Source organism: Coregonus clupeaformis, chromosome 17 (genome assembly GCF_020615455.1).
Source record: "Coregonus clupeaformis isolate EN_2021a chromosome 17, ASM2061545v1, whole genome shotgun sequence".
Lineage (NCBI taxonomy): Eukaryota > Metazoa > Chordata > Actinopteri > Salmoniformes > Salmonidae > Coregonus > Coregonus clupeaformis.
Genome location: NC_059208.1, coordinates 382,970 through 395,059, shown reverse-complemented (window position 1 = coordinate 395,059; position 12,090 = coordinate 382,970). Strand labels below are relative to the sequence as shown.

The window sequence follows — 12,090 nt, the reverse complement described above, 5'->3', positions numbered from 1 at the left end:
CAACCACAACTGCAGCACCTACTACTACAATGTCAACTGTGGTTCCTACGACCACTACAACAGTAGCACCTACTACCACAACTACAACTGAAGCTACTACGACAACCACAACTGCAGCACCTACTACTACAATGACAACTGTAGCTCCTATGACTACAACTGAAGCTCCTACGACAACCACAACTGCAACACCTACTACTACAATGACAACTGTAGCTCCTACGACTTCTACAACTGAAGTACCTACTACAAAACTACAACTGAAGCTCCTACGACAACCACAACTGCGGCTCCTACTACAACAACTATAGATCCTACGACCACTACAACAGAAGCACCTACAACAACAACTGAAGCTCCAACGACAACCACACCTACTACAACCATTCCAACAGAAGCACCTATAACAACAACTGTAGCTCCTACGACCACTACAACAGCAGCACCTACTACTACAACAACAACTGAAGCTCCTACGACAACCACAACTGCAGAACCTACTACTACAACTACAACTGTAGCTCCTACGACTTCTACAACTGAATCACCTACTACGACAATGACAACTGAAGCTCCAACGACAACCACATCACCTACTACAACCATTACAACAGAAGCACCTATAACAACAACTGTAGCTTCTACAACAACAACTGTAGCTCCTACGACCACTAGAACAGCAGCACCTACTACTACAACTACAACTGAAGCTCCTACGACAACCACAACTACAGCACCTACTACGACAATGTCAACTGTAGTTCCTACGACAACTACGACTGCAGCACCTACTACCATAACTACAACTGAAGCTACTACGACAACCACAACTGCAGCACCTACTACTACAATGACAACTGTAGCTCCTATGACTACTACAACTACAACTGAAGCTCCTACGACAACCACAACTGCAGCACCTACTACTACAATGACAACTGTAGCTCCTACGACTTCTACAACTGAAGCACCTACTACAACAACTACAAATGCAGCTCCTACGACAACCACAACTGCGGCTCCTACTACAACAACTATAGATCCTACAACCACTACAACAGAAGCACCTACAACAACAACTGAAGCTCCAACGACAAACACAACACCGACTACAACCATTACAACAGTAGCACCTATAACAACAACTGTAGATTCTAAAACAACAACTGTAGCTCCTACGACCACTACAACAGTAGCACCTACTACGACAACTACAACTGAAGCTCCTACGACAACCACAACTGCAGCACCTACTACTAAACAACTGTAGCTCCTACGACAACCACAACTGCAGCACCTACTACTACAATGACAACTGTAGCTCCAGCTACACAACTACAACTGCTCCTACGACAACCACAACTGCAGCACCTACTACTACAATGACAACTGTAGCTCCTACGACAACCACAACTGCAGCACCTACTACTACAATGTCAACTGTAGCTCCTACGACTTCTACAACTGAATCACCTACTACGAAATCTACAACTGTAGCTCCTACCACTTCTACAACTGAATCACCTACTACGACAATGACAACTGAAGCTCCAACGACAACCACATCACCTCCTACAACCATTACAACAGAAGCACCTATAACAACAACTGTAGCTTCTACAACAACAACTGTAGCTCCTACGACCACTACAACAGCAGCACCTACTACTACAACTACAACTGAAGCTCCTACGACAACCACAACTGCAGCACCTACTACTACAATGTCAACTGTAGTTCCTACGACCACTACAACAGTAGCACCTACTACTACAACTACAACTGAAGCTCCTACGACAACCACAACTGAAGCACCTACTACTACAATGACAACTGTAGCTCCTATGACTACTACAACTACAACTGAAGCTCCTACGACAACCACAACTGCAACACCTACTACTACAATGACAACTGTAGCTCCTACGACTTCTACAACTGAAGTACCTACTACAATAACTACAAATGCAGCTCCTACGACAACCACAACTGCGGCTCCTACTACAACAACTATAGATCCTACGACCACTACAACAGAAGCACCTACAACAACAACTGAAGCTCCAACGACAACCACACCTACTACAACCATTCCAACAGAAGCACCTATAACAACAACTGTAGCTCCTACGACCACTACAACAGCAGCAGCTACTACTACAACTACAACTGAAGCTCCTACGACAACCACAACTGCAGCACCTACTACTACAATGTCAACTGTAGCTCCTACGACTTCTACAACTGAATCAACTACTACGACAACTACAACTGTAGCTCCTACGACTTCTACAACTGAATCACCTGCTACGACAACGACAACTGAAGCTCCAACGACTACCACATCACCTACTACAACCATTACAACAGAAGCACCTATAACAACAACTGTAGCTTCTACAACAACAATTGTAGCTCCTACGACCACTACAACAGCAGCACCTACTACTACAACTACAACTGAAGCTCCTACGACAACCACAACTACAGCACCTACTACGACAATGTCAACTGTAGTTCCTACGACCACTACGACTGCAGCACCTACTACCAAACTACAACTGAAGCTACTACGACAACCACAACTGCAGCACCTACTACTACAATGACAACTGTAGCTCCTATGACTACTACAACTACATCTGGCTCCGACAACCACAACTGCAGCACCTACTACTACAATGACAACTGTAGCTCCTATGACTACTACAACTACATCTGAAGCTCCTACGACAACCACAACTGTGTCTCCTACTACAACAACTATAGATCCTACGACCACTACAACAGAAGCACCTACAACAACAACTGAAGCTTCAACGACAACCACAACACCTACTACAACCATTCCAACAGAAGCCCCTACAACGACAACTGTAGCTCCTATGACTTCTACAACTGAAGCACCTACTACAACAACTGAAGCTCCAACGACAACCACAACTGCGGCTCCTACTACAAAACTTTAGATCCTACACCACTACAACAGAAGCACCTACAACAACAACTGAAGCTCCAACGACAACCACAACACCTACTACAACCATTCCAACAGAAGCACCTATAACAACAACTGTAGCTCCTACGACCACTACAACAGCAGCACCTACTACTACAACAACAACTGAAGCTCCTACGACAACCACAACTGCAGAACCTACTACTACAACTACAACTGAAGCTCCTACGACAACCACAACTGCAGAACTTACTACTACAATGACAACTGTAGCTCCTATGACTACTACAACTACAACTGAAGCTCCTATGACAACCACAACTGCAGCACCTACTACCACAACTACAACTGAAACTCCTACGACAACCAAAACTGCAGCACCTACTACTACAATGTCAACTGTAGCTCCTACGACTTCTACAACAGAATCAACTACTGCGAAAACTACAGCTGTAGCTCCTACGACTTCTACAACTGAATCACCTGCTACGACAACGACAACTGAAGCTCCAACGACTACCACATCACCTACTACAACCATTACAACAGAAGCACCTATAACAACAACTGTAGCTTCTACAACAACAATTGTAGCTCCTACGACCACTACAACAGCAGCACCTACTACTACAACTACAACTGAAGCTCCTACGACAACCACAACTGCAGCACCTACTACTACAATGTCAACTGTAGTTCCTACGACCACTACAACAGTAGCACCTACTACTACAACTGAAGCTCCTACGACAACCACAACTGAAGCACCTACTACTACAATGACAACTGTAGCTCCTATGACTACTACAACTACAACTGAAGCTCCTACGACAACCACAACTGCAACACCTACTACTACAATGACAACTGTAGCTCCTACGACTTCTACAACTGAAGTACCTACTACAATAACTACAAATGCAGCTCCTACGACAACCACAACTGCGGCTCCTACTACAACAACTATAGATCCTACGACCACTACAACAGAAGCACCTACAACAACAACTGAAGCTCCAACGACAATACCACAACCCTACTACAACCATTCCAACAGAAGCACCTATAACAACAACTGTAGCTCCTACGACCACTACAACAGCAGCACCTACTACTACAACTACAACTGAAGCTCCTACGACAACCACAACTGCAGCACCTACTACTACAATGACAACTGTAGCTCCTATGACTACTACAACTACAACTGAAGCTCCTACGACAACCACAACTGCAGCACCTACTACTACAATGACAACTGTATCTCCTACGACAACCACAACTGCAGCACCTACTACTACAATGTCAACTGTAGCTCCTACGACTTCTACAACTGAATCACCTACTACGAAATCTACAACTGTAGCTCCTACCACTTCTACAACTGAATCACCTACTACGACAATGACAACTGAAGCTCCAACGACAACCACATCACCTCCTACAACCATTACAACAGAAGCACCTATAACAACAACTGTAGCTTCTACAACAACAACTGTAGCTCCTACGACCACTACAACAGCAGCACCTACTACTACAACTACAACTGAAGCTCCTATGACAACCACAACTGCAGAACCTACTACTACAATGTCAACTGTAGATCCTACAACCACTACAACAGTAGCACCTACTACTACATTAACAACTGAAGCTCCTACGACAACCACAACTGAAGCACCTACTACTACAATGACAACTGTAGCTCCTATGACTACTACAACTACAACTGAAGCTCCTACGACAACCACAACTGCAACACCTACTACTACAATGACAACTGTAGCTCCTACGACTTCTACAACTGAAGTACCTACTACAATAACTACAAATGCAGCTCCTACGACAACCACAACTGCGGCTCCTACTACAACAACTGTAGCTCCTACGACCACTACAACAGCAGCACCTACAACTACAACTATAACTGAAGCTCCAACGACAACCACACCTACTACAACCATTCCAACAGAAGCAACTATAACAACAACTGTAGCTCCTACGACCACTACAACAGCAGCACCTACTACTACAACTACAACTGAAGCTCCTACGACAACCACAACTGCAGCACCTACTACTACAATGTCAACTGTAGCTCCTACGACTTCTACAACTGAATCACCTACTACGACAACTACAACTGTAGCTCCTACGACTTCTACAACTGAATCACCTACTACGACAATGACAACTGAAGCTCCAACGACAACCACATCACCTACTACAACCATTACAACAGAAGCACCTATAACAACAACTGTAGCTTCTACAACAACAACTGTAGCTCCTACGACCACTAGAACAGCAGCACCTACTACTACAACTACAACTGAAGCTCCTACGACAACCACAACTACAGCACCTACTACGACAATGTCAACTGTAGTTCCTACGACCACTACGACTGCAGCACCTACTACCATAACTACAACTGAAGCTACTACGACAACCACAACTGCAGCACCTACTACTACAATGACAACTGTAGCTCCTATGACTACTACCTACACGAGCTCCTACGACAACCACAACTGCAGCACCTCTACCAAGACAACTGTAGCTCCTACGACTTCTACAACTGAAGCACCACACAACAACTACAAATGCAACTCCTACGACAACCACAACTGCGGCTCCTACTACAACAACTATAGATCCTCGACCACTACAACAGAAGCACCTACAACAACAACTGAAGCTCCAACGACAACCACAACACCTACTACAACCATTCCAACAGAAGCCCCTACAACGACAACTGTACCTCCTCACGACCACTACAACAGCAGCACCTACTACTACAACTACAACTGCAGCTCCTACGACAACCACAACTGCAGCTCCTACTACAACAACTGTAGCTCCTATGACTTCTACAACTGAAGCACCTACTACAACAACTGAAGCTCCAACGACAACCACAACACCTACTACAACCATTCCAACAGAAGCACCTATAACAACAACTGTAGCTCCTACGACCACTACAACAGCAGCACCTACTACATCAACTACAACTGAAGCTCCTACGACAACCACAACTGCAGCACCTGCTACTACAATGACAACTGTAGCTCCTACGACAACCACAACTGCAGCACCTACTACCACAAAGACAACTGTAGCTCCTATGACTACTACAACTACAACTGAAGCTCCTACGACAACCACAACTGCAGCACCTACTACTACAACAACTGTAGCTCCTACGACAACCACAACTGCAGCACCTACTACTACAATGTCAACTGTAGCTCCTACGACTTCTACAACTGAAGCACCTACTACGAAATCTACAACTGTAGCTCCTACCACTTCTACAACTGAATCACCTACTACGACAATGACAACTGAAGCTCCAACGACAACCACATCACCTCCTACAACCATTACAACAGAAGCACCTATAACAACAACTGTAGCTTCTACAACAACAACTGTAGCTCCTACGACCACTACAACAGCAGCACCTACTACTACAACTACAACTGAAGCTCCTACGACAACCACAACTGCAGCACCTACTACTACAATGTCAACTGTAGTTCCTACGACCACTACGACTGCAGCACCTACTACCACAACTGAAGCTCCTACCACCTACAACTGAAGCACCTACTACGACAATACAACTGTAGCTCCTACGACAACCCTACAACTACAACTGAAGCACCTACAACTGCCTAGCTCTACAACAACAACTGTAGCTCCTACGACTACTACAACAGCAGCACCTACTACAATAACTGCAACTTCAGCTCCTACGACAACCACAACTGCAGCTTCTACAACAACAACTATAGATCCTACGACCACTACAACAGAAGCACCTACAACTATAACTGAAGCTCCTACGACAACCACAACTACAACCACCGGCACCTACAACAACAACTATAGCTCCTACGACCACTACAACAGAAGCACCTACAACTATAACTGAAGCTCCTACGACAGCCACAACTGCAGCACCTACTACTACAATGTCAACTGTAGCTCCTACGACTTCTACAACTGAATCAACTATTGCGAAAACTACAGCTGTAGCTCCTACGACAACCACAACTGAATCACCTGCTACGACAACGACAACTGAAGCTCCAACGACAACCACATCACCTACTACAACCATTAGAACAGAAGCACCTATAACAACAACTGTAGCTTCTACAACAACAACTGTAGCTCCTACGACCACTACAACAGCAGCACCTACTACTACAACTACAACTGAAGCTCCTACGACAACCACAACTGCAGCACCTACTACTACAATGACAACTGTAGCTCCTACGACCACTACAACTGCAGCACCTACTACCAAACTACAACTGAAGCTCCTACGACAACCACAACTGCAGCACCTACTACTACAAGACAACTGTAGCTCCTACGACTTCTACAACTGAAGCACCTACTACAACAACTACAAATGCAGCTCCTACGACAACCACAACTGCGGCTCCTACTACAACAACTATAGATCCTACGACCACTACAACAGAAGCACCTACAACAACAACTGAAGCTCCAACGACAACCACAACACCTACTACAACCATTACAACAGAAGCACCTATAACAACAACTGTAGCTCCTACGACCACTACAACAGCAGCACCTACTACTACAACTACAACTGAAGCTCCTACGACAACCACAACTGCAGCACCTACTACTACAATGTCAACTGTAGCTCCTACGACTTCTACAACTGAATCACCTACTACGACAATGACAACTGAAGCTCCAACGACAACCACATCACCTACTACAACCATTACAACAGAAGCACCTATAACAACAACTGTAGCTTCTACGACCACTACAACAGCAGCACCTACTACAACTGATGCTCCTACGACAACCACAACTGCAACACCTACTACTACAATGTCAACTGTAGTTCCTATGATCACTACGACTGCAGCACCTACTACCACAACTACAACTGAAACTCCTACGACAACCACAACTGCTGCACCTGCTACGACAACTACAACTGAAGCTCCTATGACTACTACAACAGCAGCACCTACTACTACAACTACAACTGAAGCTCCTACGACAACCACAACTGCAGCACCTACTACTACAACACAACTGTAGCTTCTACGACTCTACAACTGAATCACCTACTACGACAACTGCAACTGCAGCTCCTACGACAACCACAACTGCAGCTTCTACAACAACAACTGTAGCTCCTACGACCACCACAACAGCAGCACCTGCTACGACAACTACAACTGAAGCTCCTTTGACTACTACAACAGCAGCACCTACTACTACAACTACGAATGAAGCTCTTACGACAACCACAACCGCAACACCTACTACTACAATGAAAACTGTAGCTCCCACCTCATCAGCTCCTACGACAACCACAACTGCAGTTCCAACTACAACAACTTTAGATCTTACTACCACAACAACAGAAGCCCCTTCAACAACAACTGTAGCTCCTACAACTTCTACAACTGAAGCATCTACTACAACAACTACAAATGCAGCTCCTACGACAACCACAACTGCAGCTCCTACTACAACAACTGTAGCTCTTACGACCACTACAACAGCAGCACCTACTACGACAACTTCAACTGAAGCTCCTACGAAAACCACAACTGCAGCACCTACTACTACAATGACAACTGTAGCTTCTACGACAACAACTATAGCTCTTACGACCACTACGACTGCAGCACCTACTTCCACAACTACAACTGAAACTCCTACGACAACCACAACTGCTGCACCTGATACAACAACTACAACTGAAGCTCCTTTGACTACTACAACAGCAGCACCTACTACTACAACTACAACTGAAGCTCTTACGACAACCACAACCGCAGCACTTACTACTACAATGAAAACTGTAGCTCCTACGACTTCTACAACTGAATCACCTACCACGACACTTGCAACTTCAGCTCCTACGACAACCACAACTGCAGTTCCTACTACAACAACTTTAGATCCTACTACCACAACAACAAAAGCCCCTACAACAACAACTGTAGCTCCTACAACTTCTACAACTGAAGCACCTACTACAACAACTACAAATGCAGCTCATACGACAAGCACAACTGCAGCTCATTCTACAACAACTATTGATCCTACAACCAATACAACAGAAGTACCTACAACGACAACTGAAGCTCCAATGACAACCACAACATCTACTACAACCATTACAACAGAAGCACCTATAACAACAACTGTAGCTCCTACGACCACCACAACAGCAGCACCTACATCCTGAGCTCTGACACAAACAGCAGCACCTACTACTACAACTACAACTGAAGCTCTTACGACAACCACAACTGCAGCACCTACTACTACAATGAAAACTGTAGCTCCTACGACTCTACAACTGAATCACTGACTACGAAAACTGCAACTTCGCTCCTACGACCCACAACTGCAGCTTCTACTACAACTATAGATCCTACGACCACTACAACAGAAGCCCCTACAACGACAAATGAATCTTCTACAACAACAACTGTAGCTCCTACGACCACCACAACAGCAGCACCTACTACGACAACTACAACTGAAGCTCCTACGACAACCACAACTGCAGCACCTACTACTACAATGACAAATGTATCTTCTACGACAACAACTATAGATCCTACGACCACTACAACAGAAACACCTACAACGACAACTGAAGCTCCAATGACAACCACAACACCTACTACAACCATTACAACAGAAGCACCTATAACAACAACTGTAGCTTCTAAAACAACAACTGTAGCTCCTACGAGCACTACAACAGAAGCACCTACAACGACAATTGAAGCTCCAATGACAACCACAACACCTACTACAACCATTACAACAGAAGCACCTATAACAACAACTGTAGCTTCTAAAACAACAACTGTAGCTCCTACGACCACTACAACAGCAGCACCTACTACGACAACTACAACTGAAGCACCTATAACAACAACTGTAGCTCCTACGACCACTACAACAGCAGCACCTACTACGACAACTACAACTGAAGCTCCTACGACAACCACAACTGCAGCAACTACTACTACAATGAGAACTGTAGCTTCTACGACAACAACTATAGGTCTCACGACCACTATGACTGCAACACCTTCTACCTCAACTACAACTGAAACTCCTACGACAACCACAACCACAACTGCTGCACCTGCTACGACAACTGCAACGGAAGCTCCTATGACTACTACAACAGCAGCATCTACTATTCCAACTACAACTGAAGCTCCTACAACAACCACAACTGCAGCACCTACTACTACATTGACAACTGTAGCTCCTACCAACCAGCACCTGACAACCGCAACTGCAGCTAAAGCTACATCCATAACAGCACCTCCTACTATAACAGCTGTAGCTCCTACGACAACTGTAGCACCTACGACCACTACATTTACAGTAACTACAGCAACAACTAAAGCTTTTAATACAACAACTGTATCTCCTACAACCAGCACAACAACAGCTGCTACGACAACCACTGCAGCTCTTACTACAACATCTCTAGGTCCTACGACCACTACAACTGCAGCAACTACGACAACTACAACTGCAGCTCCTACGACAACCACAATTAAAGCTCCTACTACAACAACTGTAGCTCCCTTGAAAACCACAACTCCAGCTCCTACGACAACCACCACAGTAGCTGCTGCTACAACAACCACAACTGTAGCTGCTACGACTACCACAACAGCAGCACCTAGAAAGACAACTGTAGCTCCTATTGTAACTGCAGCTCCTATGACAACCACAACAGCATCATCTATGACAACAACTGCATCCCCTACAGTAGCTCCTACAACAACCACAACAGCATCCCCTAGTTCAACCACTGCAGCACTTACTACATCAACTGTGGGTCCTATGACCACTACAACTGCAGCACCTACTACAATTACAACTGCAGCTCCTATGACAACCACACATGCAGCTCCTACTACAACATCTGTAGCTTCTATACCCACTACAACAGCAGCACCTACAATGACAACTCCAGCTCCAACGACAACCAAAACTGCAGCTCCTACTACACAAATGGAAGCTGCTATGACATCCACAGCTGCAGCTCCTATGACAAACACAGCTGTAGCTCCTATGACAACCACAGCTGCAGCTCCCACGACAACCCCAAATGCAGATCCTACATCAACCACAACTGCAGCACCTACAATAACAACTGTAGCTCCTATGACAACCAAAACAGCAGCTCTTTCAACAACCACAACAGTAGCTCCTACAACAACCAGTGCAGCTTCTTCAACAAACACATATCTGAAGATAACAACTGCAGCTTCTACAGCAACAAACACAGCTCCTACTACGACAACCACAATTGCTGCTCTGATTACAACAGCCGTAGTTCCTACATCCACTACAACTGCAGCAACTACAACGACCACTACAAAGGCATCTACTTCAACAACCACAACTCTAGCTTCTACACCAACCACAACAGTGGCTCCTGCGACAACCACAACAGTGGGCTCCTACAACAACCACAACAGTAGCTCCTACGACAACCACAGATGCAGCTCCTACTACAATAACTGTCACTCCTATGACCACTACAACTGCAGCACCTACTATGACAACCACAACAACCGCTCCTACTACAATAACTTCAGCTCTTACAACAACAACTGTAGCACCTTTGACAACACTCCTGCGCTTTTTTATGACAACCACAACTGCAGCTCCTACAACAATTGCAGCTCCTACCACAACCATAACAGCAGCTCCTACAACAACAATTGTAGCTCCTAATATGACAACAACTGCAGCTCCTACTACAACAACAACTGCAAAACGTACCACTGCAGCTCCCACCACAACCATAATTGAAGCTCCTTCGACATTCACAACTGCAGCTCCTGCTACGAAAACCACAACTACAGCTCCTACTATGAGAACCACAACTGCAGCTTTTACGAGAACCACCACTGTTCCTACTACCAACAGTACCATAGAAGCTCATACTTCCACAACTATAACTGCAGCTCCTATAACCACCAGAACTGTAGATTCTACTATGACAACCACAACATTAGCTGCCAAAATGACAACTACAAATGAAGCTCCAACAA

General features: G+C 45.1%; 1 protein-coding gene across 1 annotated transcript in view; it reads left to right on the top strand.

Moving 5' to 3' along the window:
• The window catches only part of LOC121543186 (sorting nexin-27-like), a 48,066-nt gene extending 36,552 nt beyond the window's left edge, over window positions 1-11,514 (top strand). The window contains exon 9 of the mRNA XM_045226697.1: window positions 10,845-11,514. Coding sequence (XP_045082632.1) covers window positions 10,845-11,514 — 670 coding nt within the window. The remainder of the gene's footprint in view (window positions 1-10,844) is intronic.
• Window positions 11,515-12,090: the final 576 nt, after the last annotated feature.